This window comes from Myxocyprinus asiaticus, chromosome 7, assembly GCF_019703515.2.
Source record: "Myxocyprinus asiaticus isolate MX2 ecotype Aquarium Trade chromosome 7, UBuf_Myxa_2, whole genome shotgun sequence".
Classification (NCBI taxonomy): domain Eukaryota; kingdom Metazoa; phylum Chordata; class Actinopteri; order Cypriniformes; family Catostomidae; genus Myxocyprinus; species Myxocyprinus asiaticus.
Window position 1 is genome coordinate 34,567,559 of NC_059350.1, and position 24,516 is coordinate 34,592,074.

Sequence of the window (24,516 nt, forward strand, 5' to 3'; positions counted from 1 at the left end):
GCAATGTGGGCAGGTGGGCTTCATTACATTTATTGATGATTGGGAAAGGTTAATGTTATTAACATGTATTCCAAAATTCGACTACCTGCTACAGTCTCTCCCTATAGATGTCCCCCTGTCTTATTTCAAGAAATTTGATAGCATAGCGAAGTCCTTCATTTGGAATGGTAAATGTCCCAGATTACATTTCAGTAAATTGCATAGGCTGATTGACAAAGGTGGGCTAGGCCTACCCAAGATTTTGTTTTATTATTATGCATTTGGTCTCAGACATTTGGCTCATTGGTCGCTTTCACCTGAGAGAGCCCCTCCTTGGTTTTGTATTGAACAGGAAGTTCTTGCCCCAATTTTGCCATTGCAAAGCTTTTCTATCAAACTAACTGTAGAAGTTAAATTACACCCGTTATCTCGCATTTACACTCGGTATGGACAAAAGTGTCCAGAGTGTTTAATTCTGACATTTATTTAAATGTTGCCTCGAGCTTATGGCTGAACAGAGTGGATTTTGAGGGGGGTTACTACTAGGGATGCACCGATACCACTTTTTCTCTTCCGATCCGATTCTGATATCGGAAACATCAGTATTTGACAATACCGATCCGATACCAGTGTTGTTGTTTTTTTTTTGCATAATCAGTTTTGAATATCTTTACATTATTGTGTGGAACTAATTGGGTGTGCTCTTTAATATGTAAAGAAACACAAACCTCTAACTACACATTATTTCAATATAAATGTATAGCTTATTGAGAAAAACTTTTGTTAACTAGTATACTGGATAATGTAGCAGCAAAATGAACAGTAATTCCAGTATAAGTCATCAGTAGAATAGAAGCTGTTTTTTTTTTTTTCTTTTTTTTTGCAAAATGTTTTCAACTTGTATCTGGACTTTAAAGGATTCGGATCTCTTTTTTTGTTCAATTTAGTTATAAGATATCAGCTCACTTTTCATTCACGCAGTTATTTTTTTGGAAGCCATTCAACTTAAATATTATTATGATTTGTAAACAAATGATAATAATAATAATATATTATAATAGTAATATATAGTAATATATCTCAATCGTGCACCTTTAACTTTTAAACCCTCACATTTTTATTTTGACATTCTGAACTCTCCAGGAAGTCCTGTAAGTGTGTCTGTTTGTAGGCAAGCTCACAGTAGTTTAATTCGCTTCTTATTCAAATTCTGGTAAAAAAAAAAAAAAAAAAGCACCTCCAGTGCCATTCTAAATGCATATTATAAGTGAACCAAACTTTTGAGCATTCACATCTAAGATGTTGTTCGTGAGTAGCGTTCAAATATTGCGCACCACGTGAAGGCTAAAAATAGCCGCGAGTGTGTGTGTAAACAGAGCAGCGCCATTCAATAGCACGCTGGCGCTGCACGTGCATTTTATATATTTACTTATTAAACACAGCCTTTTGTGATTCACAGAGCTATTGCACATCTTCAAGTGGCTTTGAATAAAATGCACGAGTCATATGAACTACTTAATGGTGTTTTAATGGTTCTTTTATGTCATTTTTGGAGCTTGACAGTAACGAACATGACTAACACACAGTATCGGATTTGGATCGGGCTTGTCGGACCGATACCCGATCCGTCTAAAAGCTTCAGTATCAGAGCCGATACCGATCCAGGTGCATCCCTAGTTACTACACTCGGTGACCTATATGAGAGCGGAGTGTTGAGATCCTTTGAAAATTGGGATTTTGAAACATTTTGGGATTCCCAGATCTCAGTTCTTTAGATATTTACAGCTGCGCCACCTGCTCTGTACTATTTTTGTGAGTAGCATATACCCCCTCTAAAGTGGCAGATACTCTGGAAGTGGTGATTACTGCTTTTGGAAAAGGTCATGCTAATTCAGAGTCTGGGGGACGGAGCTTCAACTTCTCTCAAGATTATGGGAGAAAGATTTAAACTTGGTATTGGAGGAGGGAGAGTGGGCTAGGATTCTAAAAAACAGCAAGTCTGCATTTAGAGACACAAGGGTATGCCTTATGCAATTCAAGATTTTACATCGATTCTATTGGACCCCTCTAGATTGTCTAGATTGTCCCGGTTGCTAAGGAGTGTAGAGTCACATGGGGTAACCCCTCGTGGTCGCTATAATGTGGTTCGCTCTCAGTGGGGCGCGTGGTGAGTTGTGCATGGATGCCACGGTGGATGGTGTGAAGCCTCCACACGTGCTATTTCTCCACGGTTACGCGCTCAACACACCACGTGATAAGATGCGCGGGTTGACAATTTCAGATATGGAGGCAACTGAGATTCATCCTCCACCACCCGGATTGAGGCGAGTCACTACGCCACCATGAGGACTTAGAGTGCATTGGGAATTGGGCATTCCAAATCAGGAGAAAAAGGGGAGAAAATAAAAAATAAAAAATAGAAAAAAAATACACAGATGAGCCAAAACATTATGACCACTCACAGGTGAAGTGAATAACGTTGATCATCTCCTAACAAGGCCACATGTCAAGGTCTTGGTAGATTAGATAGTAAGTGAACAATGAGTTCTCGTAGTCAACGTGTTGAATGCAGGAGAAATGGGCAGGAGTAAAGACCTGAGCGACTTTGACAAGGGCCAAATTGTTATGGCCAGATGACTGGGTCAGAGCATCTCAGAAATGGCAAAGCTTATGGGGTGCTCCCGGTCAGCAGTGGTGAGTACCTACCAAAAGTGGTCGAGGAGGGACGAGCCACAAACTGGTGACAGGGTGTTGGACGCCCAAGGCTCATCGATGTGCGAGGGCAACGAAGGCTATCCCGTCTGGTCTGAACCGACAGAAGGTCTACTGTGGCAGAAGTCACAGAAAATTTTAATGATGGTTATGGGAGGAATGTGTCACAACACACAGAGTATTGCATCCTGCTGCGTATGGGGCTGCATAGCGGCAGACTGGTCAGAGTGCCCATGATGACCCCTGTCCACCGACAAATGTGCTTACAATGGGCATGCAAGCATCAGAACTGGATCTTGGAGCAGTAAAATAAGGTTGCCTGGTTCGATTAATCCTGTTTCTTTTACATCATGTAGATAGCCATTTACGTGTGCACCATTTTCCTGGGGAACTGATGGCACCAGGATGCACTGTGGGAAGAAGATAAGCCATTGGAGGAAGTGTGATGCTCAGGGCAATGTTCTGCTAGGAAACACTGCGTCCGGCCATTCATGTGGACATCAGTTTGACACGTGCCACCTACCTAAACATCGTTGCAGACTAGGTACACCCCTTCATGGCAATAGTATTCCCTGATGGCAGTTGACTCTTTCAGCAGAGCAATGCGCCCTGCCACACTGTACACATTGTTCAGGAATGGTTTGAGGAACATGATAAAGAGTTCAAGGTGTTCTCCAAATTCCCCAGATCTCAATCTGATTGAGCATCTGTGGGATGTGCTGGACCAACAAGTCCGATCCACGGTGGCTCCACCTCGCAATTTACATGACTTGAAGGATCCACTGCTAATGTCTTGGTGCCAGATACAAAAGGACACCTTCATAGGTCTTGTAGAGTCCATGCCTTGGCGGCTTGGTGCTGTTTTGGTGGCACGCGGAGGACCAGCAGCATATTAGGCAGGTGGTCATAATGTTTTGGCTCAGTGTATATTTCCAATGATTTGTTTAGCATGCTATTCTTTTTTTTAAATTATTATTATTAATTTTATCTCCCAATTTGGAATGCCCAATTCCCACTACTTAATAGGTTCTCGTGGTGGTGCGATTACTCACCTCAATCCAAGTGGCGGAGGACAAGTCTCAGTTGCCTCCGCTTCTGAGATAGTCAATCCATGCATCTTATCACGTGGCTCGCTGTGCATGACACCGCAGAGACTCACAGCATGTAGAGGCTCATAGCATGCATTTCCTTCTGGACTGCATATGTTGTTCTGGAAGTCTAAGATATAACATTGGATTATTCACACAAGTAAGCTCACAGACAAGTAAAAAATGGCACATTTTTAGAAAAATGCCTATGATACTATAAAGTTTTTTAGCTATCTGGGGCTTACAGCAGCAGTGATTGGCGCATAAAAGTGACGTTTGTAATTGATGTTTAAATGTTATTATATTTCATTTTGTGATTCTTTTGCAAATCTTTTGAACTGTTGTATTACAGTAACAAAATAAGTACTGTACAGTCACATTGCTGAGAATGAGAGCTTTCATTTGATATATGATTTGTCTACTTAAGTGCTATTTGAAAGACTTTTATATATATTTCTACCGCATGTCCTCTAGGTGGCGCTGATTTGAGATGCAAATGTTTTCAGGACTTATTTTGTTATTTTATGTAACATAAATGCAGAAGCGATGGTTATCTATGAAAAGTTCAGATTCTAAGCTTTTTTAAAACTATACCCTAAATGCCTGACTTATGTATTCAAAAACTTAAACATTTTAAGTGTACATTTTTTAATGCATAGCGCCACTTTTTGGACTCGCCGGCAGGTCAGCAGAGTTGAAGAGGATTTATTAACCTATGTACATAAAGTCCAGTATGGTTTAATGGTCATCAGGCCTTATTATTTGGCATATGCTGTGAATGAGCATGAAGACCTGAAAAGTGGTTTTTACAGAGGGCTTTAGATAATAAGGTCTAAGTACGTTAGTAGCACCATGACTTGGAGTAACAACATTCTTTTGACATCAGCGTGCAAGGAAAGTGATAAGTCAATCAAGACATTATATTAATAAATATTAACACAAAGCTGACTGTAGAAAAATGACATAATCCCTCCTTTTAATGTCAGTATAATAGTCTATTTTTGCTTCGGTGTGAAATAAATCATGAATTAGAACATTTGCTTTATTTTTATTTTTTTATTAATACATTTATGAACAAGTGTATTTATTAAGCATATATAACATGTTGGTTTAATTGCTCACTATTTGGCAAGTATTGCATGAATGTTGCCCTTTTTATTCATATAACTACATCTTAATGTTTTATAATGCATTTGTAATGCCTTTATAAACCCTTTACAAAGGGAACATTAATGTAGTGTTATCGACATTTTTACACAAAATTTGATTAAATTGAACAGCACTTGCTGAAATAAACATGCAATGTGATGAGATCAAATATGCATATTGCCTATTCTTTCACATACTATTTCTAGGAATGGTAGCCAGTATATACTGTGCAGCATAAAGCAAGCAGTATATGCCAGTTTCCCATTTCAAACATAGCTGCTTTCTTGGTTTATTCACAAATCTTGCATATAGCCATCTATTGATTCTACTGCACTCTCGAGCCCAAGGCAATGTGGTAGAGATGTTAACGGTAATGATAATATTAATGTTGCTATAGATTGTGCACAGCATGTTTATATGTGATCAGAATCAGAATCAGAATCAGCTTTATTGCCAGGTATGCTTACACATACAAGGAATTTGTCTTGGTGACAGGAGCTTCCAGTGCACAACTATACAAATCAGCAACAAGACATAGACAATAATAAAAAAAATTTTTAATATTGAATAAAAATAAATAAATAAAATTGAAATTGAATGGAAAAATATATAGATTATATATAGAACACACAATAAGACAGTATATATACATATATATATATATATATATATATATATATATATATATATATATACATATACATACATACACATACATACATACATATATATATATACACACACACACACATACATATATACACATATACACACACAGACACAAATATACATTCACACATACACAAACATAGTACAAAACTAAATACAAATCTGTTATATACAGTGCAAGGGAATGTAATGGCAGAAGAAGTTGGATGTGTTGGGTAAATATAAAATATAAAAAGACTAGACTGTGAATTGCACATAATTATTGCTCAATGGGGCAGTTTTAACTGTTCATGAGATGGATAGCCTGAGGGAAAAAACTGTTCCTGTGCCTGATGGTTCTGGTGCTCAGAGCTCTGAAGCATCGGCCAGAAGGCAACAGTTCAAAAAGGTAGTGGGCAGGGTGGGTGGGGTCCAGAGTGATTTTCCCAGCCTTTTTCCTCACTCTGGAAGTGTATAGTTCTTGAAGGGAGGGCAGGGGGCAACCAATAATCCTCTCAGCAGTCCGAACTGTCCTTAGTAGTCTTCTGATATCCGATTTCGTAGCTGAACCAAACCAGACAGTAACTGAAGTGCAGAGGACAGACTCAATGACTGCTGAGTAGAACTGGGTAAGCAGCACCTGTGGCAGGTTAAACTTCCTCAACTGACGAAGGAAGTACAACCTCTGCTGGGCCTTTTTCACAATGGAGTCAATGTGGGTCTCCCACTTAAGGTCCTGTGAGATGGTAGTGCCCAGCAACCTGAATGACTCCACTGCTGCCACAGTGCTGTTTAGAATGGTGAGGGGGGACAGTGTTGGGGTGTACCTCCTAAAGTCCACATTCATCTGCACCGTTTTGAGCGTGTTCAGCTCAAGGTTGTTTTGACTGCACCAGTCAGCCAACTGTTTAACCTCCTTTCTGTATGCAGACTCATCGTCATCTCGGATGAGGCCGATGACAGTGGTGTCATCTGCAATCTTCAGGAGCTTGACAGAGGGGTCCTTGGTGATGCAGTCATTGGTGTAGAGGGAGAAGAGTAGTGGGGAGAGCACACATCCCTGGGGGGCACCAGTGCTGATTGTACAGGTGCTGGAAGTGAATTTCCCCTGTCTCACAAGCTGCTGCCTGTCCGTCAGAAAGCTGGTAATCCACTGACAGATAGACGTGGGAACAGAGAGCTGGTATAGTTTAGTCTGGAATATAGCTTGGATGATGGTGTTGAAAGCTGAACTGAAGTCCACAAAAAGGATCCTTGCATATGTCCCTGGCCTGTCCAGATGTTGTAGGATATGACTGCATCCTCCACAGACCTGTTTGCTCGATAAGCAAATTGTAGGGGATCTAGAAAGGGTCCATTGAGGTTCTTCAGGTGGACCAACGCCAGTCTCTCAAATGATTTCATGTCCACAGACGTCAGGGCGACAGATCTGTAGTCCTGTGATTTTTGGCTTCTTTGGGACAGGAATGACGATTGAGCATTTGAAGAAGCATGGGACTTCACACTGCTCCAGTGATCTATTGAAGATCTGTGTGAAGATGGGGGCCAGATGGTTAGCACAGGATCTAAGACATGCGGGTGAAACACCATCTGGGCCTGAAGCTTTCCAAGTCTTTTGTTTTTCCGAAAAACATGGCAGACCTCTTCTTCACAGATCTTAAGTGCAGGTTGAGTAGCAGGAGGGGGGAGGAGGGGGGTTGCAGGAGGTGTTGGTGTTTGTGTGAAGTGAAGGTCAGGGTGGGTGTAGGGTGTGAGATTGGGCCTTTCAAATCTACAGTAGAACTCGTCAGCCAGTTGTTGGTCCACCACAGGGTTGGGGGTAGGAGTCCTGTAATTCGTAAGTTGTTTCATGCCATTCCACACTGATGCAGGGTCGTTAGCTGAAAACTTGATTTTCAGCTTCTCAGAGTATCTTCTTTTAGCCACTCTGATTTCCTTATTCAGTGTGTTCCTGGCCTGATTGTACAAGACTTTATCCCCACTTCTGTCAGCATCCTCTTTGGCCTGACGAAGCTGCCTGAGTTCTGCTGTAAACCATGGTTTGTCGTTGTTGAACGTTAAATAAGTCCTAGTAGGAATGAACAAATCCTCACAGAAACTGATATATGATGTAACAGTATCTGTGAGCTCATCCAGGTCGGTGGCTGCAGCCTCAAAAACACTCCAATCAGTGCAATCAAAGCAGGCTTGTAGTTCCAGCTCTGCTTCATTGGTCCATCTCTTTACAGTCCTTATTATTGGCTTAGCAGATTTTAGTTTCTGTCTGTAGGTTGGAAGAAGATGAACCAGACAGTGATCAGAGAGTCCCAAAGCTGCTCTAGGGACAGAGCGATATGCATCCTTTATTGTTGTGTAGCAATGATCCAGTGTATTTCTCTCTCTGGTTGGGCATGTAATGTGCTGTTTGTATTTGGACAGTTCACATGTGAGATTTGCTTTGTTAAAATCCCCAAGAATAATAATAACTGAGTCCAGGTATTGTTGTTCCGTGTCTGTGTGTGTGTGGTTATGTGAGGGTATAATTTTAGGAGAGTCTGGTGTAAACAGTATGCTTGGTTTGGACTTGCATGTTGGTGAAGTGCTGATAAATACTACCATTAATCTTCCATGCATAAGACATAAATTGAAAAAAAAACAAAAGTGTCAGCAGAATGCCTGCTGTGTCTTTGTGTATGTGTGTGTAATAAATGCGTGAGTCACGTCATGGAAGAGTAACCTGCAGGCAAATATTAAAATATTAAACACGGTTCTCTGGAATACTTGATTCTGATTGGACAACCACGGCATTCTGCTGTCAAATGTTTGTGTATAATGACCACTAAACTATATAATTGACCATTGTCCCAGGCAGTCTGTTTCCTAAATACTGTAGCTGTGCTAGTTTCATGTCTCTCATGACACATTGTGGTCTCTTTCTTAATAAAAAATAATTTAAAGGGGCCATGTCATGAGGAATCACATTTTCCTTGATATTTTCACATATAAGAGGTCATTCTACTATAAAAACATACCGTAAATTTCAGAACTCATTCAGAACTTCAGAAATATCTAAACTTAATCCCCAGTGCAATAAAATCATTTATTGAAACCAAGGTGCAAAAATGCCTAATTTTGTACTTTTGCGACTTTACTATGTCACTCGTGGGCCCATTTATTCATGACCGCCTCTACAGCAAAAAAAACATAAACAACTACTTTACATCATCGCACCTTTGGCCCCGCCCACTGCCGCTCCGATTGTACTCAGATAGAGAGCAGGACAAAAAGGCCTATTGTGGCCTAACCATTCCTGAACACCAAAGGGGACCCATTTGGACTATTTTGAATTATTTTTGTATATAAACATGCACTAAACAGACGTCTTTGACCGTTGTCATGGATCTCGGTCCGCTTTTAAAAGATGCTGTGTCAAGTTACAACTCTAAAAAGGAGAAGCCATTCTTTTTCATTCAGCTGCTCTGCCTCTTGTTGTTTTGAGCACAAACACATCATGGACACGTTCTTGTGCCCATCTGCGCTATTTTTAATTGTTTGTGTATATAAAAATGCACTAGATGGATATCTTTGACAGCTTTGATGCTTTTCCGATGATGTGCATTTCAGTGCAGGATGATACTGGAAATTGGATGTCTGTGCATCTAGTTCACACCGTGCTTTGGAATATGTATGTGCGTCATGTGGATGTATCTTCAGCGTATTGCAGCATGGATTTCTTGTTTTGTTGTTTTTGGCTCATATTATTTGTGAAACGATTCAAGCTTTGCAAAGGAACTGTTATTGAAGGGTGGGGCAGTTAAAATCACTTGGACCCAATGAAAAAAACATTAGTAAACAGTTTAATTCATGAATATTTCAAATGTCATGACTGTTTAATAGTTTATGTGAGGAGGCGCTTAGGCCAAAATCGAGTGTTTCAGACAGAGGGCCAGAGACAGGGTGGAAAATAATCATATATTACTAATTTTTGGTGTTTTGGTGAAAACAATTTACTAACATCATCAGTGGACCTCAGGGAAGATAATAAAACTATTAAAAAAAGAGAATTTCATGACCCCTTTAAACTCAAATCAGCATTTCATGTCCATTTATTTATTTATTTATTTATTTAGAAGGTAGCTGTGTAATAAGCGAAATAATGATACAGTCAGTTGGTAATTATCAGAAAATCAACCCCTTCAGGGTGATACGAGACCTTATTTTGTGATAATGACCTGCTGACTGTACATTTTCCCTTACTTACTTTACCATCTTCATAAACCTACATACTCACAGTTGTACCTTTAACATAAAGTTTAGCTTTAAAGTATTGGAGTGTATTTCTCCCATAGGAATAGATTACATAATGCAGTATTCACTTCTTATATAAGAGAATAGACCAGCTTGAGTGGAGTTCACTGAGATCACACACACACATAGACACCGACACCTTCACATAAATGTTCAAACAAACACAGTCACACCGCAAACAGACAATAAAAAGATAATTTGCAGCCTGGTCTTATTGGCTCTTGAACTGTTTTATGGCCAAACAGAGCTCACAGCTTGCTGTGCTGCTTGAGGAAAATCAAGGCTCTTATACTGTGTATGCTGATGATGGTATCGACTCATGATGTGTAAGTCAGAGGTTCAGTGCTGATTGGGTGAAATGTGTTGTTCTGTTCTTCAGTACTGTAAGTGATGATAGTGGTCTATAGGAACCCTCTAGACTCTAGAGTCTAGAGACTGCCAATGTTTGTTTCTAAGAGTAATCAGGATCGCCTGTGACATATATTACATCTATGTGATGAATGGTTAAGAGGTGTTGTTAGGAATGCTAATAAATCAAATTTCAATGTCATAAATTATCCCACAGCTATACAGATGTTCAGTATAAACTTAACCTATTTAAAGGGATAGTTCACCAAAAATGAAAATTCTGTCATTATTTACTGACCCTCATGTTGTTCCAAACCTGTACCACTTTCTTCTGTGGTAGAAAAAAATGTTAGGCAGAATGAGTGGAATAAAGATGCAATGAAACTGAATAGTGACTGAGGTTACCATTGTGCCTATCATTCTGCCTAACAGCTCCTATTGTGTTCCACAGAAGAAAAAAAGTCATTTTCATTTTTGGTTGAGCCAACCCTTTAAACCAGTGGATATCTAAATTCACTCTTTTTCCATCTATGAATATTTTTGGGCTGGATATAGATGTTTTAAAAACAAATTCCGAACAAACTTGCTGGATAATGTGTTTAATGGATGCTGTCCTTTCCGGGTGTTCACTAAGGAATTTACCTGGCACTTTAGTGGCTGGTGGGCCCACCATTTCTGACGTTGCTGTATTTTAAATGATATTTAAATAAAAAATTGCATTGCATTACATATAATTGCAAAAGAACAGCATTTAGCTTTGCTCCTCTGTGTGTGTCTGTGTTTTTGTTTTGTTGTTTTCTCTTTTGTTTTTGTTGTAGTTTATTTCACGTTTTTGGCAGATGTTCAGTGTTCAGAGATTTCTAAGTGACCCCAGGAGACAGATGAACTCCTTTTAGGGAATCTGCAAATCTACACACACATACAGACACACAAGCACTGAAGTAACATTTTGTACAGCTCAGATGTGTAGATGGAATAGTAGTGGTGCTGTGTGTTTTTGTGTATAATGTATATCAGAAGGCTTCTAGGAAAGATTTTCACTTTTAAGTAATATTTCCGGTTCAAAACAAGTTAAGCTCAATCAACAGGCTTTGAGCATAATTTTGATTACCACAAAAAAAATAATAATTTGACTCGTCCCTCCAAAAAAAAAAAAAAAAAAATGGAGGTTACAGTGAGGCACTTACAATGGTTACAATTCAAATCTTACCATCACTGGAGGGTTTAAAGTAAGAAATGTGAATTATGTAAGTGCATTTTATAAAAGCACTTACATTTATTCTTCTGATAAAACTTGTGTATTATTTGAGCTGTAAAGTTAGGGTTTACAGCACTGCGTTCTCATGGCAACAAAGTTGTAACATTTTATATAATTTTACACAGAAAAGGTTAGCAATTTTATCACACTAAAATCATGTTAACACATACTGTATATTGTTTACGTCTTATAGCTATACTTTTGAAATTGTGAGTATTTTAATGTTTACGGATTGGCCCCATTCATGTCCATTGTAACCCAGATTTTTTTTTTTTTTTTTTTTTTAAAGGAGGGACAAGTCAAAATAAATTTTTGTGGTAATCAACATCATGCCACAAATGCTGTTGATTGAGCTTAACTTACCAAATTCTGAATATCAATTTAAAGCTGAAGTGTATATTTTTTTTCAATGTTAAAATACTTCTTATTCAAGTGTATTGGACCAGAGCAAGGACTAAAAACTGAATGTTTTTCATTTGGTTCGTTCTGAGCAGCATACCGCTATCTCCTTTCACATTGGTAACCATATAGAATGAAATGAAAGAATAGTTAATAAAGTTTGTTTTTTTTAAATCAAGAAAAAAAGGGATCAGGGGGCATATTACATAAAACCTCCTATCTTAAGTCTTTAGATCTAATCAGTTAAGATAGGATTTTTCAAAAATTCATATTACAGAAGCAAATGCTAACTGTAGTTAAGATAATGCATTTAGGAAATGTTATTCTGTAATTGCTTTTGTCCTAAATGAGATCCTAACTGAAATTGCCATGGTTACCAAACAGATGAGATAGGATTCTAAAGGGTCTTTCTGTAATATGCCCCCTGGTTTGGAAAAACATGCTCAAGATAAGGGACTTAACCAAAATAAGATATAATAAGCAATTCAATTCCCATTAGTCATGAAAAATATTATGTTGCGGCTGTTTTAGTCTTTCAGGCTTACTTTGTTTAACAGATAGAGGAAACAGTGCTTGTCAAAGCATAGGGCTTTTAACTTTTTCTCAAGAATAATCTGGGGAAGGAATTAAAACACTGCAGATATAAAGATGCAACAAACACACAGAGTGAAAATATGAGCAAATAATCTGCAAAATATCTGCAAAAAGCTACACTTTAAGAGGTATGTTTATGTTTTTTACATGTATTTATATTTGTTTATATTTATACTGTACATGTACATATTCTGGCCAAATTTGTTTTCATTGATTTTTTTATTTATTTTTATTTTTTATAAACATTTACACATAATTATGTGAGTAATTGACATGAAATTTTAAGCATTGTCTGCTGTGTGACACTTTCTTCATCTCACTATTTTAAACAATATTTTATGATCTTATATAGCTATATAGGCATGTATAATATATTATTATTATACTGGTTGTTTCCATAACCTTATATTAACTAAGACAATAGTTTATTTGCACTTCTAGAAAAAAGCACCTAAAATACACACTTTCCCTTGTACTTTCATGTACATTTTAACCTAACATCTGTATGTTGGTGAAAAAGTTTTCAGACATGTTATTTGTCTGAGCTGTAAAGTGCTTATTTTTAGTGCTTTCTCTAAAAAAATCCACTCATTACTTTTACAGTGGCTTTACATGTTTTAAAGTTATGACAATTTTGGCCCATTGTCATGACAGCAGTCAATAGAAATGTCTTTTATTCAACACAAAAATGTGAAATTGAGCCATAAAATGAAATCAATAAGCCGATGTGTTATAGTGTGGTGTGTTGCAGGCTCGGTTTGGTGGGCCTCTCTGGGCCAGAACATCCAGAGCCACGTTTTAGTCCCAGTCCGCCCCTGGGACTAAACGACATCTTATACGGGCCAAATTATTTTATTTTAAACATGTAATAATTATTTAATAATAATTTATTTATTGTAGTTATTTGTTTTAACTACAGATATGCTTCTCGGTCAGAAACCGGCAGCACCAAATCTTTATTAATGCATCATACCTAACAATAATTCATTGAAGACTTGCAAACAACTAAGAAATGTACTTGTATCTGGATTAATCATGCATGTATACAAAGTGATTATATACAGTTGTCTAAAAGGTCTTCAGCATGTTACAGAAGGCTACATCCACAACATGCATTAAGGCAAAGAAATGTGTGATGCAAAAGTTTCCTTCAGAATCAAAGCACATGCTTATCATGTTCTACTAAAAAGAGAGAAGCTTAATTTTTTTGACAACAGGAAATGGTGTAATTCTGAAAATGTACTGTAATAAGCCATTTAGACTTTGGTTTCATGAAAAAAAATTATCAGAACGAAATAAACCGGTTATTAACTGGTTACAAACATTTAAAAATAAAGTGTTCAGTCTGGAACAATTGAAAAGGACTTCATTCCCTTTTCAGTTACGTTCTGCAAAAAAATTGCAGAAATAATGATTATTTTTGCAATTCCATTTGGTGATGCTAGTGGCACAGAAATTACAAATTTTAGCTGTATTACAGATAGATATAGAGAATTTTAAAGCTGAAGTATGTAATTTCTGCACCACTAGGTGCACCAAACGGAATTGCAAAAATAAACTTTGTTTTCAAAACAGCTTTCTGAATACGCCCCCCATCTTCCATTGGTCAAACAAAGAGATAGTCCCGCCCCCAACTCATGCCATTGTTGGGGTGAGTCTATGTGGGTCGCTCAAAACAAACAGAGCAATTTTGATAGTGCCACAGAAAGACAATGCTCACAGTTTTTGAGAAAATTAACCTATGAATGGCTTACTTATAGGAGAAAGTATTTTTACACCGAAAAAGTTACATACTTCAGCTTTAAAGCACAAGTAATACATTTTAATGCATTTCTTTTTTCTTATTTTCTTTCTCTTTTCCCCTCTGTTTCTCTCTGTACAGGATATTACACATGTGTAGAGGTCATATTCACTCTGAGGAGACAGGTGGGCTTTTACTTGATGGGTGTTTACGCTCCCACCCTGCTCATTGTTGTCCTGTCATGGTTGGCCTTCTGGATCAACCCTGACGCCAGTGCAGCGCGTGTGCCCTTAGGTAAGTCAGCTTTCTCCATCAAATGAAGAACACACAAAGCTGTCAGTCAAGAAACAAAAATCACAAACAGTATCCAATATTGAAATTGCAGTGTTGTGTTTGATGACACATATAATTCATTCTTATGCTGCCCATTTAATGCTTTAGTAAGGCTTGTGGTTTTATGTGACAAAGAGCTTTAGTAGTAGATGATCAACTCTGCAGGCTTTGATAATAGCGATGGGCTTTGAATTCAAACAAGTAATAGGCAAAATAATAATAAAAATAATAAAACTGACAACTAATCACTTTAAGAATAGTTCTAGAATAGAATAGTAATTCTGTAATAATTTACTCAACTTCATGTCATTTCAAACCTTTATGCTGTTATTTTTTCAGCAAAACACAAAAAAAACATGTACAAGTAGCCCATAAAACTTAAGTCTCCTAAAGCCATATGATATATGAAAAAGTAAATTACATTGTTATTCACTGATAATCTTCCCTTCCACTGAAGCTCTCAAATCTCAATTTGTGTACAGATTAAAAAATGGCATGTCACGTAATCAAATGTGATGCACCAGTTTGAATATACAGAATGGAGAATGAGATTTGAGAGCTGCAGATCTGTAGTGCATAATAACCTCAATTTCGGTCATTTACTCACAAAAAGCTATCGTATGGGTGCAGTAGGCTTAGAATATAGCGCACAAGTCTGGTCACTATGAATTTTCATTGTTTGGAAAAGAACTGTGAGAAGATTCTTTAAAGATCTTTTTGCGTTCCAGAGTGTATTTTGAGCCCAGCTTAAAATAGCAAAATATGGTTTTGTAGGCCTTTGCAATAATTTGATCTAACTGCGATTTTATGAGAGAATTTTATTATCCATATAAGGAATTTTAACCCTTAAATGCATGGGAATTTCACCAAACGCTTTTACATATTCAGGCCTTTATAGACCGGCATTTATATCTATCACAAATGGATCTACAAGCTACCACCCCTGGAGTTCGATAGTTCGAATCCCAGGGCGTGCTGAGTGACTCCAGCCAGGTCTCCTAAGCAACTAAATTGGCCCGGTTGCTAGGGAGGGTAGAGTCACATAGGGTAACCTCCTCGTGGTCGCTATAATGTGGTTCGTTCTCAGTGGGGTGCGTGGTGAGTTGAGCATGAATGCCGCGGTGGATGGAGTGAAGCCTCCACACGTGCTATGTCTCCGTGGCAACGCACTCAACAAGCCACGTGATAAGATGCGCGGGTTGACGGTCTCAGACGCGGAGGCAACTGGGGTTCGTCCTCTGCCACCCGGATTGAGGCGAATCACTACGCGACCACAAGGACTTAAAAGCACATTGGGAATTGGGCATTCCATATTGGGAGAAAAAGGGAAAAAAATAAATAAAAATAAAAAATGGATCTACAAAATGCCTAGATAGTGTCAAATTTTCAAAATATTTTCAAGACAATTAGAAAATAATAGAATAAAATATATTTTGATATATTTAATGTTTTATTTTTCATATATCAAAGAGAAAATGCAACAAATCAGGACAAATCTAGAACAGGATTCATTACTTTCACCCTGAAATTTCCTGAGAAACAACTGGCTGTCAAAAACATATTAAGCTACAAATAACACATAAGATACACATAAACTACACATAAGCTACACATAAGTTACACATAGGTATTTTCTCAGGCACTTATTGAGTTTAAATAGATGCACAACTTACATAATTTCAGTAATGACAATAGTCATATCATACTGTTCATATGTTACACTTGCTATAGTTTACATCTTCCATGTTGTTTCTTCAACAAATAGCAATGTCAAATGTAAATCAAGTCAGTCACTGAAACAATAGTGCCACCTTGAGTAAGAAAACAGTAACATGTATAATATGTATGCAAACATGACGCATATGCAATACTGATAAATGACCATTGTTGTTAATTCGTTGTTGCACAGAAAATCAATGTGATATAGTATTTATTTGTATGCAAATAGTATAGTAATAAACAAAGAAATAGATATCCTGTGGTAGTAAACATATAGATATGAAATAATCATAAAAATATAATTTATGGAAGTGTAAAAACAAAACAAAAACACTCTTACATACCTAGGGTCTCTAATGACCCTATAAACTTTTGGTACTTAAAACATTATTATTATTATTATTATTATTATTATTATTATTATTTATTTATTTATTTATTTTTCAATTTTGCCATTTTTTATGTCACATAATTTATAAGAGAGAGATTGATGAATACTCATCAAAAAATGAATGCGGTATAGGGGGTGGAATGAGGTCTTGGGTCACTAAAGACCCGAGGTATGTGTTTAACGCGAATATAGAAATGCCATGAACGATGTTATTTTATGTCTTATTTTCCAACTTAATTGCATTATGTGAGCACTCCAAGAGAACTCCATCCATCTCACTGATATGCACCGCGGACCGCACTCAGATCAGCTCCTGAAGAGCGTGTGAAGATTAACTGCTTCTGAAGTGTTGTGATGTCAGGAAAACTCCCATGAAAATATGAGCAAAAGCCTTAAAGGAAATATTATATCCCTATTTTATTAAAGGACTCCAAGTTACATATAAATAAAATTACTTCTTAAGGTGAATAAAACACACATACACCTTAATAAATATGATGATTTGTATGACAATAAATCATCATAATTGCAATTATTTGTATAATTAATTGTCAGCAAAATTTCATAATCATGACAGCCCTATGGGTTTGGAATGACATGGGCAGATTTTTTGGGTGATATTTTATAAGTAAATACTAGTAACTTAAATGAGCTTTTAAAGGTGCACTCTGTAACTTTTGTCTATGTGTCTTCTTGGACTTACACTGATATCGAGCGGCTTGGATAAGGCATCATTTAAAATCAATAATTTTTTGTTTCAGATGCCATTGTAGAAATGTAGTATTCACAGTCAGCCATGATTACTTTAATCAATGAGTGAAAGTGTCAAATAACAGAATGGTTACTGAGATTAAGCGAGTAGTATTTGTCTGGTCATGTGATTCTAACATGGCAGCCCCCATGTGTAGACCCTCTCCGTGTAGAATAAAACTGCTTTTATAAGGTTACTGATATGACTGAAATCTTCATTTTAAATGAGTGGTCATAATTTCTTACATATATTGCAAAATTACAATTCATGTCTTTTTTTAATGAGGAAAAAATTATTGAGTGCACCTTTAACTTTTAAAATTATGAAAAGACAGCAAGTCCTCCAATCCTCAATCTCTCTCTTCTCTTTCAGTTTCTTCAATTCATAATCCTCCCTAGGCGAAACAACAAAATAAAAGCCTTTAATAATTTAAAATAAAAATAACTCTAATTAAATATATACAGTACATGTATATTTATGGCTTAAATATAAATGTACTGAAATCTAAATTTTGTTTTGCCGAAGCTTTCAATAATCTTAGTATCACAAAAATGTATAAGGGTTATTTATAAGGTTGATGAAACACCAAACGGTGTTCGAAAAAAGGGAGACATCTTCCCTCTTACATTTTAAAACTTCCCTCTGTCAGTCATTCCCATGATTACGCAAAATCCAACCTGTTTTTCCTCTCATCTTTCTCATCCATATTCCTCCTCTCATAGGCACCATCTCTATGTCATTCCTTTCTCTTATTTATTCATCTGTCCATTCCAGGGATGGCTGTCACTCCCAGGTCAGTTGTTACATTAGAGCTTTCATTTGTATATGTCATAATTAGAGGTAGACCGATATATCGGTTTTACTGATATATCGGTGCCAGTTGTTGCTTTTTTGAACTATTGGTATCAGCAAAAATCAAAGCCGATAGTTTTTTAATTCCTTCTTGTTCCTCTGTGGCCGACGCTGCAGGATTCTACAGTTAGAACAACTTGGTTCTACGGTATAACAGTGGCCTCTATAGGTGAAATAAAAACAATCACTGACACCTAATTTTGATTTGATGATCAAGTGTTCTAAATTGAAGTGACGGCATGCAAAGAAAACTGCGACTATATGGAAATGTGACATGTCAGTACATACATTGTGTCTCTAAAATTTTATTTCAGAATAAGAGCCCCTGGTGGGTTTTAGGTTTGTATATAGTTAAAAGTCCTGCATTATGCCACAAATCTTAATTTTTTCTGGTTATTATTGGGATTTTGGTTAAAAATAAACTGCATCTAGGATCTGGTAGCCTCAATGACTGTGCCCGTCATAATAATCTTCATTCTATTAATCGATTTTAAAAACTATTAGCCATATAATCAGTTATTGGCCTTTTCCACCACCTAGTTATCGGTATCGGCAAAATCAGCTATCGGTTGACCTCTAGTCATAATAAATCTATTAATCAATTTTAAAATCTATTGGCCGATTAATCAGTTATCGGCCTTTTCCAGCACCTTACTTATCGATATCGGCAAAATCAACTATCGGTCGACCTCTAGTCATAATTATATGATATTATAATATACTACATTAGGAATTTTTCCCTCTTTCTCTCTCTCTCTCTCTCTCTCTCTCTCTCTATCTATCTGTCTGTAGGTATTCTATCTGTTCTATCACTCTCATCCGAGTGTACATCTCTAGCATCTGAGCTTCCTAAGGTCTCCTACGTGAAGGCTATTGATATCTGGATGATTGCCTGTTTGCTCTATGGTTTTGCCTCGCTGGTGGAGTATGCTGTAGTTCAGGTGTGTATGCACATATCTGCTGCGTGCTATTATCTAAAATAACATCTACATTTCTGTGACTCAGCACTTTTCAGAACTACAGATTTCACAGCTGCTTCAGTGCACTGTGCATCTGTTCAGTTTGTGTGTGTGTATTTCTAATAATGCTATCAACAAAATACACATAAGTGTGTATGTTGTTGCAATTTGTGTTCAGTACCATGGACAGCATTTACAGCTCATTATAGTCCAGCTCCTCCAGAACAATTTGTTTATTTAGGATTAGTATTTTTCAGGTGCATGTGTGTTATTTGTGCAACAAATATTTTATGATGTGATGTATGTGATTTCCAGTCTGCTTTCTGCTCATGTACATTTATCCCATACCAAGCAGTACACTGACGTGCTGTCACTCCAGTGTGATGTCTATCTGCTTAGCAATAATTTATTTATATCCCACTGTGTGTGACTTTGACTATGACATTTAAAACTTTACCACACTACCCAAAACTTCTAATGTAGCTGTTTCTTAAATAGGAATGGGGAACATGCTGACACGGAAATATACTCTTTCTGAGTGGAGAGGAGAAAATAGATCAGTTATCATAGCCTGAAAACTGAACTCAACAACAGCAACCACAACTCCTGAACTATGAAAGATATACCTGTTGTTACAATGTCCATAGAAGAACTCTGGATTTAGGGAATCAATCCTGTAAAATGGGGAAAACAGCTTCTGGTGCACGCACACATCACAGGAGCAGAATTATGTTGGCAATTACATTTTAAATAGGAGTTTTGTGCTGAGACACAGAAATATATGTGCTCAAATGTTACCTGAACTGGAGTTATAAAATAAAACCTCTTGCTTTTAAAATTAATATGTCAATTTGAAGCATTATCTAATTATTTGTGAGAACACCTAGCCTAATAGTTCATTTTTATAGATCAGTTATCTCAGTTAAACTCAACACTTGAATAATGTTATCATTTAAGCACTTATACTGTATGACGCTTGATTGATTCTACTTAAAATGTTACACAGAGAGATGGCTAGAAGATTATGTAATTTTTTATTTTAAAGACTTTTTATTTGGATTCATTTGTACAGTTAAAGCACACTTAAAAATGTATGGACTGCATTAGATAACAAAATATCAAGTATCAAGTATTGGGGCCTGGGTAGCTCAGCGAGTATTGACCCTGACTACCACCTCTGGAGTCGTGAGTTCGAATCAAGGGTGTGCTGAGTGACTCCAGCCAGGTCTCCTAAGCAATTAAATTGGCCTGGTTGCTAGGGAGGGAAGAGTCAATTGGGCATGCCAAATTGGTGAGAAAAGGGGATTAAAAAAAGAATAAATAAATGCTTGACCTTTTCTCAGAGCTAACTTTTCAATTACGTTTAATTAACTGGACCCAAGGTCATTTTTTGTGGATGTATAATGTTAGTTTCCCTCAAGTTATCTTTATTTAAAATAAATGGCACTTGGTTTGATTTTTTAAAAATAAAGAAATGGCATTGGTACATTTTTGAGACTGATACCACAAGTGTGGCTCAAGTCTCCAAACATATTTGGGGCCATTTTAGAGGCAGGTTTTGTGTTATGTATTAAAGTAGGAGCAACATGTTTAGAAGAAAAATGTATTTGCAATTATTGTGGGTTTCTTCTTGGCTTTTTGTGGCCTAGCTTAGCGTGCATCATGTACCCTCAACTTTGAGAGCACTTTATTGTGGGTCACTTTGGTAAGAAGCTAAAAGCATAAATTAAAGTATACTCCTTATCAAGTCCTAGTGATGTCATGTCTCCTTAAAGTTAAGTACAAGGAAACTTTCTTAAACCCGAGATAATGGATCTTGCTTCAAAATGTTACATTATATTAATGAAATTACATATTTTTTTACTATTCTAATTTTACTTAATATCCAGACTGATCAAACTGTGAATTTGGTGACAGGGGGTTAAAAGTTCTACTGCTAAAATCCGTCTGTGCTTACTGAAATTCGAACCACTGCCCCTAGTGGTTGAAGCTGGAAGTGTTATTGAGGTGAAATGTCCACATGGTGGAGCCAAAAGCAGGTTGTGTTTTTAGTTGTAAATGACATTATACAGTCAACAGGAATGTAGATTTTATTTACCCTACTCCCTAACTGCCATCCATCCATTCATTTTTTATAGCCACTTGTCCTATGTAGGGTTGTGGAGAGTGCTGGAGTGTATCCCAGCTGTATCAGGCTGAAGGTGGGGAAACAACCTGGACAGGTGGCCAGTCCATCACAGGGCTAACACACAGACACATTCACACTGTCACTTACACCTATGGGCAAATTAGAGTCTCCAATTCACTTGACTTGCATATCTTTGGATTGTGGGGGAAAACCAGAGCACCCAGAGGAAACCCATGCAAACACAGGAAGAACATGCAAACTCCACAAAGAAAGGCCCAGTGTGAGCCAGGACTTGAACCGGGGACCTTCTTGCTGTGAGGCAACAGTGCTACCCACTGAGTCACTCTGCCACCCTCCCTAACCACCACCAGTGAGGAAAATAATTAATTCTAGAGCAAAATTGCAACTTTCGAATATCACACAATTATTTATGTGAGAGCAACTACTTCCTGGTTTTCACAGGACCAGAACCCGTGTCTTGGAGGAAACATGATTACTTCCTGGTTTCCATGGGACCAGATCCCATTTTGCAGAGGCATTAGCAGCGCCACAGAGAAAAGTGAACACATTGGAATTGACGCAGAAATGTCTGATGGGAGATGTTGTCAGTAATTCAGGCGATGGGGGATGGCACTTGTCAATGATTTGGCAATATGGGGTCGATTTAAGGGTACATGAACATTTGGAATTAAGCAGCACATCAATTTCCAGTGTGATCATGTTGTAATATCACAGGTGCAATCTGTACTGAATCTGTGCTGTTGTACTGAAAATCGGCAAGAGGTAATTACAGCCATGCTGATATTCAGTCCAACAAAACAATTGAGAATGCCATACTGCTTTAATACAACAGTTCTATAAACTTAATATCGAGTAACTTACATTTTAGACACAATATGACCAGTTATTTTTTGTATTTTTGCTCTGCTAATGAAAATAGTTCCAAACGAAGCAAAAAAAGGATCAACCGTTGCATGTTGCTGAGCAACGCAAAGACTGACAGCTTGTCTGGAATGCGGCAAACACAGACAAGTGGAGTGATACAAAAATGAATGTGCCCCAGTGCTGTTATACTAAATATCAGCACTCTTATAACACCGCTTGTCCAATAAGATTAGGACCAGAACTATCTGTTGTCTAATTTTCTGGATTTTTATCATGATATTCTTTGGTTTTGGACGTTATTATGATGGGATGGAAGTATGCCATGGTGAATTTGCCCTGTCTATGTACCGTGTTACAGGTGATGTTGAACAGTCCCAAGCGAATTGAAGCAGAGAAGGTCAAGATGGCTCAGAAAGATAAAGAAAAAGAAAAAGAGAACAAGACGCCAGCCAAAAAGAACAGTGTCAATGGAACTGGAGGAACACCTATACATGTCAGCACACTACAGGTCAGTGTGTGTGTGTATGCATGTGCATGTCCATAAGATTAATATGTTTTTGAGTGTGTGCATTCATATGTGAGCTCTCTTTATGAAGGAAAAGTGTGTGTGCACGCACATTTACTATTTGTGTGACTGTGTTCTCTTTATATTGAAAGAGTGCATATGTTTTCTTAATGTTAGGGGTGTGTGCGTTTGTGTCTTCTCTTTATGTAAGATGAATGTATGTGTGTTAATGGGTGCATGGGGAGATGAAATGGCTGTAATTGAGTCTACTGCTCTGAGCGCGCTCAGTGGGACATGGGTGCAGAGAAGAGCAGAGGATTCTGGGGGACTGAGGGTAATGTGACCCGACAGGAGTGTGGCCTGAAGCTATGGAAGAGCAGCACAGGGGTTCACAAGTGTGTGTGTATGTGCACTTGCATATGTGTGTAAGGGGTAAAGGTCATATTACAAGCAATACTTAAGAGAAATTGTCTTGCCTTGTAAGGATGACTGAAATGGCTTGCCTGGAGATTACAGTTGTAACCTCTAGAAATGTCATCTCCAGATGGAGATATAGTGTTACAGTCACACATTCATCATATAACACTTAAGGGACCAAATTGTCCACACACTTCTTTTCAAGATAGATTTTTTATACTTTTCAGATTAAATTACTCAGCAAGACATATATATTGCTATTTTGACTAGATAAAAGGCCTTTTCGCCGTTTTATGGTTAAAGGGATAGTTCACCCAAAAATGAAAATTCTCTCATCATTTACTCACCCTCATGTCATCCCAGATGTGTATGACTTTCTTTCTAAGATCTTTAGAAGAACATTTAAGTGCTGTTGGTCCATACAATGCAAGTGAATAGTGGCCAAAACTTTGAAGGTCCAAAAAGCAGATAAAGGCGGCATAATGGTAATCCACACAACTCTAGTGGATAAATCCATATTTTTAAAAGCGATATGATAAGTGTGGGTGAAAAACAGATTCATATTAATATTAATATTTTTTTTACTATAAATGCTCCTCCTTGCCCAGTAGGTGGCGATATGCACAAAGAGTATGATTCACCAAAAACACAAGAAGAAGAATGTGAAAGTGAAAGAAGAGATTTATAGTAAATAAGGACTTAAATATAATGATCTGTTTGTCTCCCACACCTATTATATTGCTTCTGAAGATATGGATTTAACCACTGAAGTCATATGGATTACTTTTACACTGCCTTTTTGGACCTTCAAAGTTCTAGCCACCATTCATTTGCATTGTTTGGACCTGCTGAGCTGAGATATTCTTCTAAAAATCTTTGTTTGTGTTCAGCAGAAGAAAGAAAGTCAAACACATCTGGGATGGTATGAAGGTGAGTAAATGATGAGAGAATTTTCATTTTGGGTGAACAATTCCTTTAAGAAATTCAAACCACTGCCCTCAGTGGCCGAAACTGGAAGTGTTGTTGAGGTCAAATGTCCACAGGGTGGCGCCATAAGCAAGTTGTAGTTTTAGTTGTGAATTATGTAATACAGTCAATATGAATGCCCATTTTATTAACCCTATTCCCTAACCCAAACCCCAACCCTAAACCTAACCTTCAGTGAAGTTAAAGTGTTATTTAATAGCAAAAATGCTACCTCCGAATCACACTCACCATTGTTTATGTGAAAGCAATTACCTCCTGGTTTCCATGGGACCAGAACCCGTGTCCTGGAGATAGCTTGTGCAACACAGGGAAAGGGGAACACATTTGTATTTATGCAAAAATGTCTAATGGGGGATGACGCTTGACAGTAATTCAGCAAAATGGGG

General features: G+C 37.4%; 1 protein-coding gene across 1 annotated transcript in view; it reads left to right on the forward strand.

Annotated features, from left to right (window-relative positions):
- glrba (glycine receptor, beta a) overlaps positions 1-24,516 on the forward strand; it is a 47,390-nt gene that overhangs the window by 21,450 nt on the left and 1,424 nt on the right. The window contains exons 8-10 of the mRNA XM_051703172.1: positions 14,345-14,497; positions 19,042-19,190; positions 22,580-22,729. Coding sequence (XP_051559132.1) covers positions 14,345-14,497; positions 19,042-19,190; positions 22,580-22,729 — 452 coding nt within the window. The remainder of the gene's footprint in view (positions 1-14,344; positions 14,498-19,041; positions 19,191-22,579; positions 22,730-24,516) is intronic.